Below are 23,581 nucleotides of genomic sequence, written 5' to 3' on the forward strand. Positions count from 1 at the left end.
TTATAGATGGGTGTCGAAAGATAGTGTGAGGGGGAGTTCTTAAACAAGTGAAGGTGTTTGGACTCGTGTATCTAAAAAATACTTAGAGTTCTACGAAGACACTACTCCACTGAATGTCCGAAACCATGAGAGTTGTTCTTCAAGATGGAAGAAACATCTTCACCCAAGTTTGAACAAATGGCATCAAGCACTGTTAGCAGCCGCAAGTAGACATGAAAGCGACACTAACTACTACGACAAAGTAAGTGTTTTCACAATTTATTTTAAATATTTAATTATATAAGTGTTTTCACAATTTATTTTAAATATTTAATTATATTACATTTAATTTCATGAATTACTTTCCTTTAATTTTTGTAAATACATTTAATTATATTACATTTAATTTCATAAATTAATTTCCTTTAATTTTTGTAATTATATTTTCTAGGTACGCCAAGCGGAGGAATTGTATATGGAGGGTAGCTCGAACCCCTTCAGTTTCACAGTTATTGGGAAATTTGTAAAGGGTAGGTGTTATTTGAAGGTCCACCTCAACATAGAGTAAGTCCTACGTAGGTGTTTGGAACTGCATCCTCAGCTATAGATATGGATGAAGATGGATCTCCTACCATTCAACAAATAAGGGTAGAAAATCCGTCTTCGGGTGAAGATTCCATACCTAGGGCTATGGGATGAAACAAGGCATGAAAGTTGAAGGAAAAGGGCAAAGCAAATGATGATTACGCCGCTCAACAAGAAGTGGCGGCCTCATTGTGATTAATGGTGGAGCAAACTGCCCTTGAGGCGGAAGAAAGGAACCGCAGGCATGAAGAACGGGCCAAACAAATACAAGAAGAGATGGATGATAAGAATATGGAAAGGAACACTTTGAATTATACTCTAATGAGTCAGGCCTATTTTCATAGGAAAAAAAAAAAAGAAATTATGACCCAACGACAGTTATTTACCTCTAACTATACTCCTACAATGACAGATGATGTTGATTATGAATATTAAATTTAAGTAGTTGTAGTTTTTAAATTTAAATTAATGTTGTTTTTAAATTTAATTTGTCGTTTTTAAATTTAATTTGTAGTTTTTAAATATAAATTGTAGTTTTTAAATTTAAGTTATTGTAGTTTTTAAATTTAAATAATAAATTATGTTTGGGCCTGTAGCCCTTTGACCCTCGGTTGGAGACGGTTTTTTGTGATAGGGATAAAACGAGTCCTTTGGCCCTTTGGCCCTCGATTGGAGATGGCTTGAGCTTCTTCGCCAGACCACTCTGCCCTTTACAATTGATCAAGTACAAAACACAATTCCTCAATTCTATTTTGTTGGTCTGTAATTTGAATGTTGATGACACTTATGCAAAAGTAACTCGTAAAAGTAAAAAAATTTGTTCACATGTGTTAAACAGCGATTTGCTAGTTTTCTAACAAGCTCGAAATTTTTTATTGCTAGAATGATGCCATAGATGGTGAGAAAAAGGTGAAATGGACACTAACTAGAGATGAGGAGTTGAACTGTAGAGCAGGACATTGGGGTGACCTACATGCTCTTCTATACAATGCATTTCCACCAAACCTATTTCTTTGGGGTCACCGTTTCCTATCTTTCTCCATATCTAGTGACAAGCTTTTAGTTATAGTGAAGGCTTCATCCCATGAAACCAATGAAGTCATCGAAATCATCAGTGATTTGCTCGTTGCAGCAGATGGATGTCTCTCTTCCATCCGCCAAAGTTTTGTTCCTGACCATAAACTGAGGTTTGTTACTGTCATGTGTCAACCATTTTCATGAAAACTTTCATATTTTGAGCTTGTGGTGTGTAGTGATCGTGTGTGTGCTGCTTTAGGTATTCGGGTTATTGCACATGGAGAGGGGTGCTTGATTTTGCAGGAAATGAGAATTCAGAAACCATAACAGGCATCCGAAAGGAATACCCTGAGCTTGGAAAATGCTTGTACTTTGGCTTAGGTTCTGGGACTCACACTATGCTGTATGAGCTTCCAAACCGAAGGCTGAATTGGATTTGGTACGTCCATCAACCCGAACCTGGTCTGAAGCCTAACTCGATGACCATGAAGGCGAGCAGCGACATGATCCAGAGTATGCACAAAGAAGCAGAGAAAATGTGGCTTCCGGAGTTTGTGAGAGTGATCAGAGAAACAAAAGAGCCTTTCATCAATGCCATATATGACAGCGATCCCTTGGAACAAATTTACTGGGACAATGTGGTACTAGTTGGAGATGCAGCTCACCCCACAACTCCTCATGCCTTAAGAAGCACGAACATGTCGGTGCTAGATGCTGTGGTGCTAGGTCACTGCTTGAAGAAGTGGGGAGCAGAAGATTTGCAATTTGCTCTTGAAGAATATGAATCAATTCGATTACCAGTCGTGTGTAAACAAGTCTTGCATGCAAAGCGAATGGGTCGGATTAAACAAGGCCTTGTTCTTCCTGATCGCCAACTTTTCAACCCCGAGACCGCTAACCCAGAAGAGTGTCACAAGCTTCAGCAGAAACTCATGCCCTTTTTCACCGATGTTCCATCCATACTACTTTAATTCAAATGTTATGCACCGGATAATCGTCAAGACAGATCGTCCTGATTCCGATTCCGTTGCTCTGTAGCCAATAAAGCATGATATCCGTTCTGAGTATTGTTCCATCTTTGTATATGCACGTGTTAGAGTTTGAACCTGAAACTATTTGAACACAATATTGAGCATTCGAAACAAAGCTGTATAGAAAACGACCTTAATCGATGCATACAAAGATCATTCTGTTATTCGTTCAAAACTAAGATAAAATTGTTTACCACCATGAATGAGGAAATGCCTAACTCATTCTCCCACAACTCATTCCCAACAGATTAAATACAGCCTAAGATTGATACAATAGGGCAAGATGGTATCTCCAAGCAGTTTTAACATTCCTATCACTAATGATGAAAAGAACAAATTACAGAATTCATTCGCGCATGCACGTAACACTGTCGTAATGTGATGCCAAGTTTTACCGAGCAACGGAATCATCATTTCGAAGGCCATGTTGCTTGAGCTGACATTATGATTCCCACAATGACTCCGAACAATCCAAGTGCGCTGCCGAAAATCTCAATCACAAGGATCTTCACAAAAAGTGAGGAGTTTTGGGCATCAGACAATGCACAGCTGCTTCCAATAATTCCCACACATAACCTGTCACAAAATCACAACAAAATCATCATATTGTATAGTCATTGAAAATTTTCAAAACTCCATATACAGGAACGTGATAGAGAAGGATAAAGATATTAACCCGCAGACAAGGTTGGCAAAGCCCACGATAATCCCAGAGGCGAAGATTGCATATCCAGCTCTAAGAGACTCGGGCGCATATATCTTTGACGTTGGAACACTCTCCAACTTTGTTTGTAGAATAATTGCAACAATAACACCATATATAGCAACAGCTTCACAAAAAATAACACTGCGACAGAAAATGCATCCATTCCAAGTCAGTCCCAAATTGGATCATCTTAATGTCACACTTCAAAATTTACAACCAGCAGTGCTACATTAAAGTAGAGAAATTCAAGGTCCATCGTTAACAATAAGCAAATTTCCTACATTTGTGTTAAGAAACAGGTTTTACGAGGGTTTAAATAAATAGCATAATTCTCCATCCATCAATCAATTAACACAGCTAGTTTTAAGAATTTCCGTTCACAAAAGATAAAACTGAGACAACCAATACATCCAGTCCAAGTCAGTCGCGAAACATCATCATCTTGATCTCACACTAAGTAATTCACAATCAGCAGAGTTACGTAAAAGTTCAAATATTCAAGGTGCATCGTTGAGACAAGCAAAAATCCCACATTGGTGTTAACTGTTAAGAAACAGTTTTGGTCGTGTTCAAATAGATAGCACAATTCTCCATCCATCAATCAATTAAACAAGCTAGTTATAAGTGCATTTGCGAATAAAAACACGACCCATTTTTCAATTAAGATTTTTAATCAACTATCGATTTCAATTACTGGGATGCTACTCCAGAACATCGAGATAATCCCAATTGTCCGGGGTTCATATTTACTGTAAGTTTGCTATATTACTCCAAATCTACTAGCAGAAGCTAAAATTAAACGAAAATGCAAGCAAAATTGCAGTAAATTCCGGAAATTTCATCACCTAATGAGATTCTTAGAAGTGATTCGAGGAGCCTTGATTGCTGCACCGATCAAACTGCTCCCAGTTATATATATCCCCCTAATTTCCATCCAATAATATTCATCATCAGTAATTAATCCAAACATTAGAACTTTAATTAAGAAATGGAGAGGAAACAAGGAAAAGGGAAAAACCAGGCGGCGCCGAGGACAGAAACGCCGATGGCGACGGCGATGCCGATAGCGGAGAAAGTGTAGGGAGAGATCTGGACGAGGGCGCGTGCCCAGGAGCTTGAGTAACCCACCACTACTGCTGCACCTGACATTTTCAGAAACCCTAATCGTAGACGTGAAATTGTGGGGGAAGATTTGGGGAGGGGAGGAGAGAGCCGGGAGGGTATCTGATCTGATTCGTGTGATGTGATGAGATGTGGAGGATGGAGATTGCTGCTTGACAAGTGCTCGATGCGCGCATGTTTTCTCCAGCCGCTTATCTTTGGGCTGTATTTTTGGGTGTCTGGGTCTGCTAGCCGAATGGACTTACCAACCGGTTAGGATTCTCTCCACTTTTTTTTTCTCTCATTTCTTTTTTTCTGTTTGAAGAGTCGCAATTAAGTCACGTCAATATTTTGTATTAATTTCTTTATATAAAGAAAGACAAAATGAAGAGTATGAGAGGAGCGGAGGAAATGAGATGGCAATAGAGGAAGAAAGAATCCTAATCCCTTACCAACATCAATGTAAATCTTGAAAGTTTTGATAAGACAAGTCATTCATATTTCACCTGGGTGGAAGACAAATTGAAAACTAAGAATGGGAAGCAAGTGAAAAGAGAAATAGAAAACAATATCGTTCTTCAAACAAACAAAATCGATACATTAACTGACAAATTTCAATAGAGATGAGACTTCCTATAGCATGATTAGTTTTATGTGTTTAAATAGCAATACATAACAAAAACTCAGGTTGAGTTAAGCATAATCAAGCTCGAAGTGATGACTTCCACTGCATTTAGGTGTCAGTCTATCGCTAATTTATGTCCCTTCCCTTGCCCTATATCTTAAGCTAAGGGGTAGTCGTAGACCACTTAAAACATAAGTGAGCATTGCGATATTGTATTTGCACTTTGGAGCATAAGTATAGGAGTGTTAAAGTTTATATGGAGTTTTGTTGAGTTTTTAATTAAATTCATACACTTTCGTGGATTTAGTAGGCTTTTACTGACTATTATAAACTCTATAAAATTTCGTAGACTTTCATAAATAGACTTTTAAGGTAAAAACGAGTTAAATGAATGACTTTATTAGAACTCTAAAGAGATAATTTTTTTTTTTTTTTGAACTTTGTGGATTTTCATGGAATTTTTAATGATCATTTGTTGTAAATATCATTTTTTTTTTTTGAGTTTTTATTATTGAAGTAGTGATCATGACCATGACAAAGTAGTCTTATGAGGTGATAGTGTGGCTATGATGGTGGTGGAAGTGTCACGTGGTGATTTTTGGCAAGATGGTAGTAGTAAAAATGGTGTCTTTGGTGGCGGCAATAATATTAGGGGTGGTGAATGTGTGAGTGTCGGGGTGGTGGAAGAGTAGGGATGGGGGTGGTGATGATGGCTATGACATGGTGGTAGAAGTGGTGATCGTAACAACCATTATATTATGCTGGATGGTGGAGTATCATTAGAGAATTTAGAAAAAATGAAATCCACCAAATTATGGGGAGAGATTGGATTTGCTAGGACAAAAAACTTACTATAAAACCACTAAAAGTCTATCAAAATCCATGACTTTTAAAATCATTTAAAGTACCGAATTTTGGATACACTTGCATTTTTGTAGACTCACAAAGTGTCATAATTGAATACCACAAGATTTTCATGTACTTTTTAGAAGTCATAAAAAGTCTACATTCAATACAAGCTAACTTTTGTTAACTCAAGTCTAAATACATCATTTTCGTGAACATTAATACAAGTTTACTTAATGAAAAACTATTAATTTTTAAACATGAATGACAAATTAATCATTAGTTAGTGACTGAAATCTCTCTCAAGAACAAATAGCTGCTAGGTTTAGCAGCATAAGAGTTTTCTATATATGCTAAGGTAACCCTAATCTATTAACCTTGTAAATCAAGGGGGAAACAATTTCAAACGAACAGATTGTAGAAACCATAAGAATAATTTAATGGATCATGAGATTTTCATTTTCCTCAATATACAAGAATTAGTTTTTCTGGTGCCTGTAAACATGGACACCCTTTCTCTTACTTACTACAAGGAACACACGTAACACAAAACCAACCAATAAATAATAGTACTCATCGTCATCAAACATCCCAATTTCTGTAATCTTACATCCTAACAATATGGCCGAGCTTATCACATTCATCTGCAAACGAACCGTGGTGAGCACGAAGCCTGTCCAAGCCGGAAAAACCTACCCCCTATCCGTTCTTGACCGCCACATGGAAGAGAACCACCTTAGGATGGTGTTGTACTATCCATCAACTGGAGTGCCAACAAAGCCTGGTGAAATCACAACGAAGCTTAGAGAGTCCCTTGCGGTAACACTTACTAATTATCCGATAATTACAGGCCGGTTGCAGAAGAATGACGAAGAGCAGTGGATGATAAAGTGCAATGATGCGGGCTTGAGAATGATTGAGGCTAAGGCCAGAGGGAGTTTGGAGGAGTGGTTAAGAAATGTGGATAGGGAGAAGGAGCTTATGCTTGTTTATTGGGAGGAAATGTACCATAAGCCTTATTTTTGGTCTACATTTTATGTTCAGGTAATCATCTTAGTACTCCCTTGCAATTGAGAATAGCTTCTCTATCTCCATTTGTACACAATTACGTGTATTTCTTTTTCAGCATGTAGATTAATCACGTGATGAGATAGATATGTAGTTGTGTATAACTGATTACACTTAAAATTTTCTTCTTGTAACAGAAAGATATTCTCGTAGTCAATAGTTTGAAATGCTATGTAGTCTAATTGAACATTAGTAGGATTGGTTTCTTGCTACATAGTGTTCAGATTGATAGTCAGACAATATATCATTTTCTTCGTAATAACATGTAGAAGCATTGTCTCTTTTTCGTGTGTTTTCTTGTGTGAAGCTTACTGAATTTGAGGATGGTGGACTAGCAATTGGGCTGAGTTGCACTCATCTCCTTGCAGATCAAACTTGTGCAACCATGTTCATCAAAGCTTGGGCCGACACGACAGTCTTCAGCAAAATGATACACCCTCCACTTTTCTACCCGTTGCCTTCGCAGAGGCCAGGAAACGGAAAGCTGAACCAAACGCCCTACACTGCCTTGATCAACCATTACAAAACCTCCATCAGCAAGTCAATTGACATCGTAGATGCAAAACACACGACCGTTACTCTCGTTTTTTCAGACGACATGGTTCGGGCTTGCATTGCCATGGCCCAGCCCATTGATGGAACTGACAAATCAAGCCCAACACCGTTTGAGGCCCTTTCTGGGCTCTTTTGGGTTTGTATTAGCAAGGTAAAAGGAATGACAAATGGGCTTGTTGACATGTCTATACTCATCGATATGAGAAAAGTTTTGGGGTTAGATAAGGGCTTCTTTGGAAATTGCATGGTTTATAATAAGGTTCATCTGGAGGGTTTCCAAGAAGATGATTTGTCACAAGCTGCAAGTTCTATAGGTGAAGTAGTGGCAAAAATGGACCGTGAGGGAATCATAGATTTGATCGAGTGGCTTGTATGTAAGGATGATCGATCTCGGTCTTTGATGAACAGTTGTGATCTCATTTGTGCTAGCTTAGAGGGTGTAGATCCATTCTCGATTATTTTTGAAGATGTGATAGTACCAATTCGTGTGTCGTGTTATGTTGAGCCGGTGTCTGCATTAGGGCAAGTTTTGATCCTTCCGGCGAAGCCAGGCGATGGTGAGCTAAGTAGGGTGGTAATGGTTACGCTTCCACGTGATGAGGCCATAAAAATGTGTGAACACGATCTTATTTTACGCCTCTCTCCGACCATCTTGATGGATGTGAATAAACCCTAGCTGGGTTTAGTACAAGGGTCGCACTGTTTCCCAATAAACATTGACAATTGCTAGTCTTTAAGTAGAATCCCAATACATAATGTAGCAAAAATGATAATCCATGGTCATAATTTGATTTAGTAGTCAGTACAATTTATCTGAGTCTCAAATAATACACATTTGTGACAGACCTTTAAACTTTTTTATTTATTTATTTTAAATTTTGTATAAATTTAAACAAACTAAAAAAACTGAAGTATAATACACACCAAGAGACTATATTTCAGGTACACCACCCAAAAATTCCTCTCCATAAGATGCTTATGACCATAAAGATTGTGACAAGCAGTATAAATTAACCCATGAAAATGACACATTTCATGCTGCTACTAAATTAGTGGAATTGGGATATATTGTTTTACCTGCTCCTCACAATTAATTAAAGGATAGTCGAAGAATGGAAAGCATGCAATATTTTATTAAATCCGCCCACCAGTTTCGTTATTTTTCTTGTAACATATTGAGTAATTTCTCCTTAGAATATATACCACCTCACAATTCATCGTTCTATTCCACATTTCCACAGCATGACGTGTTATACATTTCTACCACAGCAGGCTACATGCAATGTATTTGTAAATTAAACTGGTATTTATTTATATTTTTTGTTATAAAGAAAGGTTTCGAATGCTGGTTTTCTAGTATTTCTGTTAGTTGTTTTTATTTTTCTCTTTATTTTATTCTGTATGGCGACTAAACTATATACCTTATGCTAAACTGACTGCGATCATTTGGTCAAAGTAATCAATCTAATAACATTTAGTCCCACTATTTTAAAGGATGTTTAAAGTTCAAATCTCATGTGCGTATATTATTAAACAAGAATAAATCTAAGTATTGAGGCATTCGGTTCACCAATCATCGGGCCATACTCATTTACCTTTAGAACTAGAAGAGAATAGTTCATAGAAAGCAAAAGCCCATACAAAAGAATTAAACTTAATTATGAGTTAATTAATGCCCCTCATTCAAAAGGAAAACTGATTATATAATACCACATTAAGACAGAGTTTCCTGAAATTACAAATATTTTGAATGAGACATGCAGACAGCACCTGCAACTGCAACTATGATGTGCCACTTCTCCAAACACAGCTTAAATAATCTTGTTGGTGTTGCAGTTGAAGGAGCATCTACTTGTTTGGAAATTAGGAGTTTTGCATATGCCATCTTCTCACCAAATCCTGAGCTTAATTTACGCCTTCCAAATCCAAAGACAAATGAATAAGACATGAAGCTAAGTGTTAAACAGACTGACCTACATATATTGACCTAAAAAAAGTTTAAAAAAGACGGCTGATCTTATGATATTTATATAACTAGAGGTGGAAAAACTTTAAAGCCGTAAACTTGATGAGCCGTATCTGCAGGGGTACTAGCTAGGACCACTTACTTTGAATTTCTATGGATGAAATATATTTTTTAAACTACTTTAATATATCTATGAAGGGAGTCATTAAACTCGTGCATAGAAGGCGTACAAACTCATTTGACCTAGCTAACACAAATTTGCAGACATTATTCTTTTTATTTATCTTACATCTTACATAATCTCTTGTTTTAATCAAAACATCTTGCTAAATCTAATAGAAAGAACTTTAACTATATATGAACCAGAAAGGTATAGTCATTAGTCAGCAGCTCGCTAAGAAATTGCTTATTTACTAATTTGTTATATTTTCTGGGTTCATCAACCAGCTCCACATATAGTGGCCTGGCAAAGAGTAAGCAATTTAAAATATATCCAATGTTAAATGAAAAAATTACATCAACCGTTGGGCTACTGACGCAACTGCATCTTCGAGCACCGATTGCAGAGTTTAATAACCTAAATGATCATAGCGATAAGATGAGGTGTAACTAGTAGGATTACTCTAATAGCTGCTTTCTGTGTACCCATCAATAACAACGTTTAATGGTGACCACTTTTGTTTAGAAGCGACGTCATTTTGGTGATGAACAGTCTATTTCTACTGCTAACAAAACTTGACTAAACACTTAATCATCCCGATTACCTCATATTAAATGGCAGTTATATTGAATCAATCAAATTCTGTTTGTAATACAAACAGCCAACTGGCTGAGTATTCAAGTTGGTCAATCCTGTAGCCAGTAAGAATAATTGAGCTCTATTTTATTCGAAAACTTACTTAATTAGGCACTAATTGAACCTTAAACAATGTCTCTAATCGCGAACAAAGCGACCACGCCTATGACAACAATGATAAATTATCGTCCGGCTAATGAATAACGAATTCAATATCTATATTAAAGTCTTGATTTCCGTAGTATTGTGTCATCCATGATAACTCATGAGCATAATGTAGGTTCTGTAAAACAACTAACTTTCCCGCGACAAGAAGATTCCATGGTTTGTCGTGTATATAAGTTTGCAGCTGTATACAATGAGCAAATTAATCACACAAGTTGTAGTTAACGATAATTTTAAATTGAAGAAGCATGAAACTGTATGTAAGTGTAGACTCTAAAAACTACAAGACTTACGTGACGAACAGGCCGAGTAATCAATGAGCTAACTATGTTCTTATATGAATAGTTGTTGATGAGGGCGTGCCAATTTGCCATCGAGCTCAGTTGGGTAAATGCGATGGATGTGGTAGTGTGGTGATAAGACGCGATGCTGACTTCTACATTGAGAGACTTTGGTCGAGGAAGGAATACTCTCGGCCTAGGGTTTTGGAACCTGAAGATAACATTATGCCTTCGGTTGCGAAGTTCAATATTCTACACTGAATTTGACCGCTTTAACTGTATTTGTGAAAATATTATAAGTGTGCCGAACAATAATCAAACTAAAGGAACATATATACTCAAAAGAAATGAGTGGCTCTGATGAGTCAATATTATACCATATATTTTACCCTAATCTTAGTATTAATTTGGTAATTATGTTGTTAGAATTTTGATACTTTGTTATATATTTTCAATGTAGGACATTCGATTTCCTCCAGAGCAAAAAGTATTCAAACAGATGAATTTTGGAGTGATTCCAATTGGAGGATGTTTGTGTATGATGATTGTACCACAATTCTAGATTTTTCTACCAGGCCGTTTGACTGTGGCAATGAAATTGAGGCCCAGCGTGCAGCTTTCTCAGATTGACATTTCTGGACATTTTGGGTATTTTGGAGGTCAAGATGGAATATTTTGAGGAAGATTCCTCCTGAGCATTTGTTTGGGACGTCTCAAGCTTTTAAAAAGGGACCTCTTGGGACCAAATTGGAGTTGATTTAGTTGGTCAAAAGACTAATTTTCTGAGACCTCCGAATTCTAGTTCAAATAGGAAACCTTTTATTTTCTATTTTATCATTTAATTATGTTCCCTAGTTTTATTCTAAGCCCTTTTGAAGGTAGGGTTTTATTTTCTAGTAGTATAAATAAGACTTTTTAGCCATTAGAAGAAGGGGGAGAACGCAACACAGGGTGAGGGGAAACGCACACACTACTCTATAGAGTTTTTGAAGTTTATTTTCTAGGTGTTTTCTATCATTTTTCTATTTCAATAAAATTCTTTTGTTTTATGGTTGTTCGTAACTAATTTTCTTTTGTTAGGGCAATGCCTTGAGCTTTAGCATGAATATGTAGTCTTTATTTAAGTGCTTATGATATTACGTATGCATGTTTTGAATTCTTAGTAACTATGCTTAAACTGTTTGTATATCTTACTGCTTAGCTACCATTGAGATGTTTAGATAAGTAATCAGATGCAATTCGGTCGGAATACCATCGGAGAATTGAGTATTGCTTCTTGTGATTGATAGTTGTAATTTCCCCTAGGATGAATACCACGTTTTGGGGGTTGCATGGTTTTTCAAAGGGTTTTCACAAAGCGTAACGAGTCATGCATGTTTATATTTGATCTGAATACCACAGACGGATTGCATGTTTGATATACATTCTAGCTTGAATACTACGAGTAGAATATGCGTGAGGAAAACCTAACCTTCAAAGTTGTATAGGTAATTCATAAGTAATTGGTAAATTTACATAGAATTGTTAAGGGAAGGCAGAACCCTAGGCTTTTAAAATTTGGTTTCCAAAACTATTTTCTTTTGTTTTCCTTACTTTATCAATTTATTTAATTGTTTTTAATTAAATTCGTTTTTAATATTTTAGGTCATTAAATCAACCTCTTCTAAACTTTGTTTTCAAATAGTTTATTAAGAATTAGTTTAAATACAAATTATTCATTCAATCCCTGCAGAAAACGACATTGCTTGAGCCGTTTATACTACAACTACCTTATTTTCTTGCAAGTATTTTTGTGTGTTTTTATCCCTACTTTTGCAGGTGATAAAATCTTTATCAAGAAATTGGCCATCGAGCTCACTACGTTCTTCTATGGATGGTTGTTGATGAGGGTGTGTCAATTTGCCTTCGAGCTTGGTTGGGTAAATGAGATGGATGTGGTAGTGTGGTGATAAGACGCGATGCTGACTTCTACACCGAGAGACTTTGGCCGAGGAAGGAATACTCTCGGCCTAGGGTTCTGGTACTTGAAGATAATGTTATGCCTTCAGTTGCGAAGTTTAATATTATGCACTGAATTTGACTGTTTCAACTATATTTGTGAAAATATTATAAGTGCGCTAAACAATAATCAAACTAAAGGGACATATATACTCAAAAGAAATGAGTGGCTCTATGGTAAAAGTGGTTCGGCCATCTAAATGCCGAACTCTGGAATGAACTTGTGAGTAATCGATCATAGAACACCTCACTTAATTGGGGAGGCTAATGAAGTGACCTCTTTCGGCAAAAGAATAGAAGACTCTTCGCCAGCTGAGAATTGGGACCTATAACCAACCGAACTAGAACTAAGGTTGTTTAACCAAATTGAAGGTATTCCAAGCTAAGTGATTATACGGTTCCAGTGACGTTCACTCAAACTGAATATGTTACCGGTTTGTCAACCTAGTGATTTTTAGCCAAACTGAATATGTGTTGACAAAGGAATTAATGAAGCAATTAATATTTTTACAAAGTATGAGAGGGTTTCACATAGAGGGTTTGTTTGTGTGTTCAGTTGAAGGTCCCCTTACGATGTAAAACCAGTTAGATTTATAGGGGTGAGTTTCGTGACAACCAAGTCTATCGAAGTAGAGTCTCAATATAATTGTGACTCTTAAGCATGGACGTGGATATTCTTTACATTATCTCATCAAATCCCATTTTCTACTGAAAGTCTATCCCTACTAGATATCGACCTCGTTGACTTGAACTAGGATTTTGATCCTAGTCCTCGTTAAGTGCTTAATTGCTTCCTTCTTTAATAAATAACAGGTTTTGATCTTGCAATAATTCGATTCTTATTCAAAACCCATTTTGATCCTTCAACATTCCTAACCCAACCATGACTCGACCGAACCATTATCACAATATGATCCTTTAACAATCCCAATTCCATTTGGACTCTATTAAGGGGTGTGATATTCACACACCCCATTTTACTTTTCACACACCCTTCTAATTTTTGGCAGTCGGATCGGATGAATCGAAGAAAATCAACAGATAGAAATTAACAAGGGGTGTGTAAGAAGTATAATAGCACACCTCCTCTATTACATCGTTGGCATTTCATTTCTTGGATGAGGATGTTACTTGGACTAAATATTAATGTCTTGATTCATGTATACACGCTACTAACTCTAACACTACAAATTCACTACTACATTTAACACCTTTCATGACGAAGGGCAATTCGTTATGAAAATAGACTTTACACGATGACAACAAAAATTTCGTCGCGCATTGTTGAACCTGCGTGACGAAAAAGACGTCATCAGACAAAATTTAAAGGAACAAAAATAGTTTATTGAGCGTAAGCTGATGCAACAAAGTGAGCTCAACATGATACAATACATGGGACGGTTAACATTTGTGGCCATTAAGTTTGTGCAACGAACATGTGGCATAGGACACTAGTTGACGTAAACTTTGCGTGAAGAAAGTTTCGTTGCGTGAGGTCAATTTTTTTTAATTAATTATAGCATAAAAAATATTAAGAAATTGTTGATATTACTTTATGCGATGAAAATTTCGTCGCCTAAGGATCAATTTTTAATTTTTTTTTCCATTTTTTTTTTAGTTATGGTTACATAATTTATTTAAAGAATAATTAATTAATTTTTAATTAAAATTGCAATTATAATGAATGGAGGAAAAAAAAAATTTATGTATCAAAGATAAATATACATTCAAGTAAAAAGTTTAAAACTAAGGAAAAAGAAACCTATAATCTATTTGGTCATTAAATAGGGTCGTCTACAGGTCAGGGTGCGAGTTAGGCTGGAAGTCTATCCGAAAGTCGGGCTGTTGGACAGGTTGCGAGTCGGGCAGCGAGTCGGTGTGTTGGGAAGGATGGTGGATATGGTCGAAAGTAGATGGGTTCTGTGGCTCGAAGGTGAAGGGGACAACAACGCCGGGTGGGAGACGGATGCCATTCGAGCTGAGGGCGATCAATACGAGCTTACACCTCAGGTCGGCCACCTCATGCTTCAGTTCACTGATGTCGTGGCCTTGTGGTTGCGATGATGATGAGGCCCCAGTAGCGTGCTAAAAAGTCTGCCCTATCCCCCGGCAATACTTCTCTGGCCTACGACAATACTTCTCTGGCCTACGCCCAAGGGTTGCATCCAAGGTCTCAGTCAAGATCTAAAACCCCCACATCCTCGTGCAGAGCCACGGACTCGATATGAGTGTCTGGGGGAAACTGGGAGGCAGACTCCTAAAGTACGTTATGGCTCCTCTTCACCATCATCTCCTATGACAATAAGACAAGAAGTGTATAAGTAGAATTAATATTAAATTAAATTTTGTAACATTTGGAAGCATAAAATAGTAATTTCAAATGAAGTTGTACTTATGTGTAGCTGCTCGGCGAGCTCATTCCTAGGGTGAACATAAATGTACTTAAAGATGTCTATCTTGAGGAATTTAAAAACCCCCCTGAAAACATAAAAGGAAAAAAAAACATAAAGACAATGTTAGTGCGGAAAATAAAATTAAATATTTGTAAGGACTTGGAAGCGCGAATATTAAACACTCATTACTTGTCGTTACGCCTCCATCCTATAGAAGAAGGGTCTCGAACCAGAATGGTGGAGAAGAGTCTTCTTCTCCTGGTTGATCTCATTCGCCTTCTTTTGTGAACATAAAATAAACGTATTAGTGTAATATTTAAGGAAAATGAAACAAACGCATAACCCAAAGTAGGAATAATTTCAAAAAAAATTAAAATTAAATAACTAATACATATATAAAAATGTACCACATAGGCGGGCCCATGAAAATGGCTGCAGAGCCACGCCCACTCGTCTAGCCGATCCTCCAACTCCAGCGAGCAACCTTCCTCTAGAGCGACCGCAGGATCATCAAACAACTCAAAATGTCTGCGGAGGTCGCTCTTCCACTGCTTGTACCACTTGTAAAACAACCTATACAGGTAGCTGTCCATCGACTCGTTTATGTCGTCAAAATTGTAGTTTGTCTACGATTTACCGAGTATTAAATTAAAATAATAAAAAAACCAAAATTAAAATTAAATTTAAAGTTGAAAAAAATATATATATGAACTTGATATATAATTGCATAAAACAAAGTTAGGAACTTACTAATAAACAGTTACGGACCAGGGTCTTCGTTTCCACTGGGATCTCGCGCCAAGATTTTCACAACATAGGGCACTCGGTCCTAACAACATGTTCAACATTGTGTGCCAATGCACTATGCTACTTCACTGTAGGTGTAGCTCGATGCCTTTCGTTGTATCCTGTCATGATACGATCGTTTATCACCTGGGTGACCTGCCCTGTCTTCAATTGTTGGCAGGGTCCCCAGGTGTTTTTCTTAGCTGCAAAAAAATAAAATAAAATAAAAAATAAAAAATAAAAAACTTTAAACATAAAATTAAAAATTTACAAAATTTCGGCAAAAGCTCCCCTACATTTATACCGATTCCCAAATTAAACCTACAAGCAGTAATAAACAATAAAGCACAGACAAGTAACATTGTGAACAATTTTATAAGGGACGAAAATTGGATTTAAATCTGACACAAGGTTATAATCTAAAACTCATTTTTTTTAAAGATAAAAATCAAGTTTTGTAAATATATTTAACTAGTCATTTAGTTAGGTTCAGATTTTTCTTCTCCATTTTTTTTTTTTTTTTTGGTTAAAGTAGCAAAAAGCTTCATTTTGTTTGGATGTGTCAGGAGCCCACGCAAGCCGGTGAGTACGATGTGCACTAGGCGGAAGGACCACCGAAGACGTCGATGATGCCAGCTCCTGTGCCACGTTGGGTCCTCCTGACTCAACCACTAGAGGCTCCACTGTCGGTGGAGCACTTCGCACAGTAGGAGGTGGTGGAGGAGGTGTGGGGGACCCACTACTCATAGCCCTCTGGGTAGATATAAGGCGAGACATCTACAAAATTAAAATTGAAATAATAATTTAAAAATTAAAGTGTATAAGTAAACAAATTTAAAACTAAAAGTGTAATTACAAAATAATTACATAACTATTTTTTACAAATTGAAACTAATCCACTAGAACCGTAACTTGGAACCCTAATCTAATCGAGCCACCAAAAACTAACCCTAACCTTAATTTAATAAGTAAGATTAACAATCTCATTCTACACTCCCACAAGTGTATTTTTTTTTCTAAATATAGAAAGTTTGGAGTGCAAAATGAGAATTTTGAAGTGCCAATAACAATTCATTTTGTCTAATTGTAATTAAAACCAAAAGTATTAATTTAAAAATTAAAATTCACTAACTATTATTTAGAAAATTAAACTAAAGGTAATTTTAATTATATAACTATAATTTAATTATATACCATTCCCCTAAATTAGAAATTTCCCCTAACCCTAATCTAATCCGTCCCTATAATAACATACCATTCCCCTAAATTAGAAATTTCCCCTAACCATAATCTAATCCGTGCCTACCCCTAACCCAAATTCCCCAAATTACATTCTCTAATTAAATTCCCCCAATTAAAAACTACCCCTAATTACAATTAAGCCCTAATTATAAATTAACCCTTATTATATAACATTCCCCTAATTAAAAATGTACCCTAAATAAATTTCCCAAATCTGAAAACCCTAATGTGGAACCCTAATCCCAAATTCTAAACCCTAATCCCCAAATCAAAATCCTAATCGGCAAACCATAATCCCCTAATTAATCTAATAAGCCTAAATAAGTTATTAAAATGAAATTAAAAATAAAATAAAAGGAATATACCTGTGAATGGAGGACGGCGGTTGGATTGACAGATGGTGAGAGAGGGAGCGATGGACGGCGTGGGTTGCGCAAGATAAAGAGAGGAATAGTGTGCCTGAGAGAGGGAGAGAGCAGATGAGAGAGGGGGTGGTGGCTGGGAAAGAAGAGGACGGTGGCTAAGAGGGAGTAAGAGTGCATTTGAGAAAGGAAGAGAGTGGGCGAGAGAAATAAGAAAGTGAGGGGAGAGGAGGAAGGTTGTAAAAAAATAATTAAAACGAACAACATTGCGCGACGCATTCTTCGTCGCGCACTTGTCGCTTTTCCTTACACGTGAAGCAAAACTTTGTCATGCAAACCATATATTTGTCGCGCGTTTTTTTGAATTTTGGAAGAAATCTAAACTTTTGAAGAAAAATTTAACAACGCGCCAAATATTAGATATTATGCGACGAAACAGGGATACTTGTCGCACCAGTAGGCTTTGTGTGACGATTTATTTGTATTTGTAACGCAAGAATGTGTATTAATTAAAAAAATTTGAACTTTTTCCTAAAAATTTGAATTTTTTGGAAAAAAAAAATGAATTTGTTATGGTGTCCCCGCATAAAATTAAAACCCTTGCGTGAGTGTCTGAACTTATATATTTCGTCGTGCAAGGGCCTGGATTTAAAAAAAAAAATTGAATTATTAAAAAATTGAAAGTTTTTGGAAAACCCGGCATTAAATAAATACATAAAATTACATATATTTCATTAGAATTATTTCATGATAAGTACAATTGCATTTAATTTACAAAGCAATTCAAAATTATATTACATTAATATTAATCCTCCTCCAAACTATAATAACTTTCACTATCATTGCTATCATCATCTTCAGTGTCCCATTCCTCCTCGTCGATGGGTATGTCACCATCGTTGTTTGCAACCTCTGGTGGATCGTATAAGGGAAGATCACCAAGGTCAATTGAATTTGACTCAATCAGTATTTCGATTCCAGCAACTCCTGGTATCTAAAATCGTTCTTGGACAAGATTATTATCTTGTACTGTTTCCCCACCAATTTCTATCGAAAACTCAAGACGTTGGTCTGCGACGTTGACGTTGTCCCTAAAGGCACTATGATCTAGTATAAAATAAACGTTCCTATGCTCAATCCTTTAAACAACTTTCTAGCCCCTTTCGGCCTTATGGTCATCTACATAAAAAAAATAAAAATAAAAATAAAAATAAATCTGTTTTGCCGTATTTGCCAACATGTAAAGGTCGTTATCATACCATATTTTGGTAGTGTTGACTGAGAGTAAGCCATTGTTCCTCTTAACACTTCCTTGCCTATGTGGGTTTGTGTCAAACCATCATCATTTAAAAAGGATCACTTGGTAACGATCTTTGTACAGCACTTGTACGACACTTGATAGTTTACCATAGAACTCAATGTCTGCACTTTCCCCACCACCCGGGACATGGACATTGTTGTTTTACATACACAACTTGTCATCACACTCAGCCCCCAAAAACTTGATGTCGTTAACATGGCAATCGGAGTACAATTTTGCTCAAATATGACCGAATGCCAAGTTATATAACTTTTCAGTGTAAGCGGGTAAATTGGATGCTTTTAACTGATTTACATGAGACGATGGCAAAAAATAACTTTTTCTTTTAGCCACTTCGAATATATTGATGAAAGTAGTACAACATGTTCAATACAAAAGCATAAAACTTACATATTCAAGAAACGACCGAGGAAACAATTCACGGTGCTTCTTCGCATATAGATTTGAGGGATAATCCCTCTTCATCATCTGTTCATGCTCATCCAGGTAAATCAATGTCTCATCACAATTGTTGAGTATGAACTAATGTGCAACCTCCATGTCCTTTTTGGTCAATGACTCATCTCGAACAGGCTCGCTAAAGGGTCGTGTGACTTGGGCAAAAACATAAAGTTTCTCTTTTTTGCACTCCTATCTTTATTGTGCTGAGGACGATTAAAAGCCGTCTGGACATCTTTTAGATACATTCCACAAGATATAAGGGCTTCGTATGCGACCCAAGCCTCTATAATGGATCATTTGAGCTTCACCGTATTTCATACAGTTTGTTTTAGGTTGCCGAGAAACCTCCAAAAATACAAATACCGTTAGCAAAGAAATGAGATAAACACATCGTATGAAAATGAATAAACATTTGAATAACGAGTTTATACCTTTCTATTGGGTACATTCATCGATAATTAATTGGTCCAACAAGCAATGCCTCATTCGGCAAGCGAACCATAATGTGGATCATACTTATGAAGAAAGCTGGAGAAAATATTTGTTCGAACTTGCAAATGGCCTGGACAATGTCGTGTCACAATTGATTAATATCCGATTTTTGCAACAACCTTGCAATCAATTGGGAAAAAAATGCAGACAACAATATGATTGGCTTCACGACATCATTGGGCAATAGGTGTCGAATACCAATCGAAAGTAGGCATTGTAGAATGACATGGCAATCATGACTCTTTAGTCTTGAAAGTTTTCTACCGTCAACGTTTACGCAAAGCCTAATATTTAAAGCATACCCATCTGGAAACTTGATTGAAGATAGAAACTTCAAAAATTCTCCTCAGTCTTTTTGTTTGAGTAAGAAAAATGCAAGGAACCTCTTGGTTGTGTCGCCATCCTTATTCATCCACAAACGAGGCCGTATTCTTATTCGCCCCAAATCGAGATGAGCTTTTACAGTGTCTATCATCTTGCCTTCAATATCTAGAATTGTGCACACCAATGTGTCAAACATATTTTTTTCAGCATGCATAACATCGAGGTGGTGTCTGAGTTTTAGCTTGGCCTAGTATGAGAGCTTAAAAAAAGTAGACCTGTGGGTCTAATTCAGATGTGTTGTGGGTCGGGGCCTAGTTACAATTTTCTCGAACGGACCGATATCCAAATGGTTAAGTTGTTCTAAAATCTGGTTTCCAGACCACTCTCTGTGTTTTCGTCAAGGCTCTGTTTTGCTGTCGAACTTTTTGTCCTTCTCACGCCACTCGTCCTCCTAAGACAACCATATTCAATGACCAACATAGCAAACTTTTCCAGCGTGCCAACCAGATGTGATGTCATCCTTACAAACTGGACATGCCATATAACCTTTAATGCTTCACCTGGAAACCATGGCATATGCTGAAAAATCGTTGACAATCCACATCACTATTGCCCACATTGTAAACATTTTCCCAGTAGACTTATCATACATGCAGATACAATTTTCTGATAAATCTTTTTACTCATCAACCAACGGCCGCAAATAAACATCACTTTACCGTGATCCTTAGTGATCAAAAAAGTAATCATCATATATTCTTTCTTCATGCTTTTCCAAGGCAGCAAATTATACGAAAAAATGAATATCGACCAAGTGTTGTGGTATTTATTTAGAACCTCGAAAGGATTGAATCTGTCAGTGGCAAGTCCCAACCTAATGTTACGAGACAGCTGCAAAATCGGGGTACATTCGATCGAAATCTTTCCATGCCTCTTCATATGCAGGATGCCTCATCACGTCATCATCTACCCAACTTTCTTTATGTCATTTCATGTCGCTTACAATATGAGTTAACATATACAATCGTTGCAACCTCAGCTTTAGTGGCAAATAACGTATAACTTTATGTGGAATCTTCATCGCCATATTCTGCGATGTTATTTTGAACCTCTATTTGTTACATACCTAGCATTTTTCCAACGATTTATTCTCCTTATAGAACAATATACAATTATTTTTGCAAGCGTAAATTCTTTCATAACCCAATCCCAGACCATTCAAACCTTTTGCACACTTTTATGATCTTTCGGCGAACTATTATCCTTTGGTAGCATTCTCTTTAAAACCCCCAAAAAATAGTCTAAGCATTAGTTTGGAATTCGATACTTTATTTTGCATTGCATCAACTCCACAATGGCCATGAGCATCGAATAGTCTTCGCATTCCAAGTATAACTCTTGGTTGGGACTTTTTAATAGTTGTTCATATTGTTCGAAAGCTTCACTGTCCATGGTTCAGGCACATCATCATCCCCTCCCTCGTTGGTATTAATTGAGGGAAATGGAAAAACATCATTTATATATCAAAAACTTGTTCGTTAAGATCCACATTAGGTTCAACATTTTCCACTTGTGTCACGTTTGACGACGAAGCATAGTCTAATTGTTCCCCATGATGATTCCAAGTCGTATATGTGTTTGTCATCCCATTTCCTAATAAGTGGAATCGAACATTTTTCAAAAGTCTCCTTTAAGGTGTTGTTACACCTCTTACACTACTTCCGGGTTATGTTTTGATGTGAACTTTATAAACTCATTTATTCCATCCAAGTACTCGAGTGCACCTCTGTTCGGTTTATGTACTGTTTGTCCATAATGTCTGCAAGCACAATAAAATTCCAATCAATATGCAACTCTAACAAGATATTATCACCTTATGCCTTCTGTTAGGGCCCTAATCCCCTTCAGGAGTGCACAATTATGTGACGCAGTTTGCGGCTCCATCGGATTAGATTTTGATGAAAATTCTGGTAGAATTTCCCTATAGTTCTTCAAGTGCCCGACGTAGATATCGAAATACCTATCCAGCACTCAAAAAATGAAAAGAGATGCGATTAAAATTCCCACAATCGAAACCTAATTCTTGAACCGTACGCCCCATAACTGGGCATTCCCAAACTGTCTAAATAATGGGACAATTCAAGAATCAATTGAACCGCAGTCATGCTTTCGCATCCCTGCGCGAAATCCAACTAATCCTCGAATGGGAGACTAAGCTTTTATTGAAAATACGCGTACAGAGTTAATTACTATTAACTCAGTACAACACAAAAGAATTTTGTACATGACATACACTTTTGGTTTTCATCGAAAAATCAAATACGAACAATAGACCTATAATTAACAAATAAATTAACAACCCCATTAACAATTCTATTTTACAAACAATTTACCTCTAATTTGTTATGAATTCAAATAACTCCTAATTAAAAAAACCAAATAATATACCTCTAATTTTGTTGTTCACCCAGCGACAATCGTGGACACCAACCCTATACACAACAAAGTTAATGGCTTTAGTTTGAATTCACAACAAAATTTTGAAATATAAAATGGAAACACTTACCGAATACCGCGGGAGAGATTGATTTGCGGAGTGAGGGTGGAGATTGAAATCAAGGGAGTACGAGAAGATAATGTATTTTAGAGTATTAGGCAGCATTGCACTGTGCAGTGAGGAAGGATGGCAGAGGCAGCAGCTGCAAAATTTGCAATTACTTCCTCTGTACCTGGGGAATCTAATGATAAAGATGAAAACTCTGCGCAACAAAACAATCGTCTTGCAAAACGTACATGTTCGAAATATGGCGTCAAATTTACCTTCGTTATTTATCCCTTTTGTGCGACGAATGGTTTGTTGCGTAAGAAACTTTGTCACACCAAATCAATGTTACTAAACATTTGTCGCGCAACATTTCTAGCGACAAACGTTTACTTAATTGAATATAATATGAAGTTTATGTAAACATAAATCTTTATTATTTATATTTATGTAAACTTCATAATTACAAACAAATATTCAATTATAATATTTATTCTTATTATTGAAAACTTAAATTAATCAATTCAATTATTTAAACAACAAAACAATAATTATACGCTAATTAAATCCAAGTACATAATAATACCACTACCACTAATTTAAGGGAGTTGGTTGGTTTTTGTTGCCACCGTACTCCTTTGTTTTTCTCTTACGATACCCTGCTTATCCTACTAGTTTTTATTGTCCTTAAAAACATAAATTTAAAACAACTGCTCCGTTAGTCCTCCATTCCGCTACACGTCAGAACGCCACTGCTTATAACCCCTTTTCAACGCCTCCTCCAGCAACTTCATCAACTCTTCGTTCAGATCATCAATAGTATAATTACACACTTACACTGTTACACGTACATGCAAATACTTAATTACAACATATAATCAACTATTTCACAAAATTAATTATTTTTTACATTTTTCACACTTAATTCATCAATCACTGACTTATTCATGTCCTCGAGC

The 23,581-nt window shown here is 36.5% G+C and overlaps 2 protein-coding genes across 2 annotated transcripts; one reads left to right on the forward strand and one right to left on the reverse strand.

The window, feature by feature from the left end:
* Positions 1–2,709: 2,709 nt before the first annotated feature.
* On the reverse strand, positions 2,710–4,662 carry LOC137717537 (V-type proton ATPase subunit c''2). The gene is made up of 4 exons (XM_068456933.2): positions 4,337–4,662; positions 4,164–4,241; positions 3,289–3,459; positions 2,710–3,188 (listed from the first exon to the last, which is right to left on the reverse strand). Exons 1-4 carry the CDS (start codon positions 4,465–4,467, stop codon positions 3,023–3,025), a joined length of 546 nt encoding a protein of 181 aa, XP_068313034.1. The 5' UTR covers positions 4,468–4,662; the 3' UTR covers positions 2,710–3,022.
* Positions 4,663–6,489: 1,827 nt separating this feature from the next.
* On the forward strand, positions 6,490–8,368 carry LOC137717393 (HXXXD-type acyl-transferase family protein). Its single transcript, XM_068456758.2, has 2 exons — positions 6,490–6,934; positions 7,266–8,368. Exons 1-2 carry the CDS (start codon positions 6,512–6,514, stop codon positions 8,187–8,189), a joined length of 1,347 nt encoding a protein of 448 aa, XP_068312859.2. The 5' UTR covers positions 6,490–6,511; the 3' UTR covers positions 8,190–8,368.
* The last annotated feature ends 15,213 nt before the right edge of the window (positions 8,369–23,581 follow it).

Source organism: Pyrus communis, chromosome 8 (assembly GCF_041283825.1).
Source record: "Pyrus communis isolate YQ-2024b chromosome 8, ASM4128382v1, whole genome shotgun sequence".
Classification (NCBI taxonomy): Eukaryota; Viridiplantae; Streptophyta; class Magnoliopsida; order Rosales; family Rosaceae; genus Pyrus; species Pyrus communis.

Coding starts and splice junctions, on each gene's coding strand:
- LOC137717537 (XM_068456933.2), bottom strand. CDS start 4,467: ATGTCAGGTGCAGCAGTAGTGGTGGGTTACTCAAGCTCCTGGGCACGC. Junction 4,242..4,336: donor TCTGTCCTCGGCGCCGCCTG/GTTTTTCCCTTT, acceptor GATGGAAATTAG/GGGGATATATATAACTGGGA. Junction 3,460..4,163: donor ACTTCTAAGAATCTCATTAG/GTGATGAAATTT, acceptor TTTCTGTCGCAG/TGTTATTTTTTGTGAAGCTG.
- LOC137717393 (XM_068456758.2), top strand. CDS start 6,512: ATGGCCGAGCTTATCACATTCATCTGCAAACGAACCGTGGTGAGCACG. Junction 6,935..7,265: donor GGTCTACATTTTATGTTCAG/GTAATCATCTTA, acceptor TCTTGTGTGAAG/CTTACTGAATTTGAGGATGG.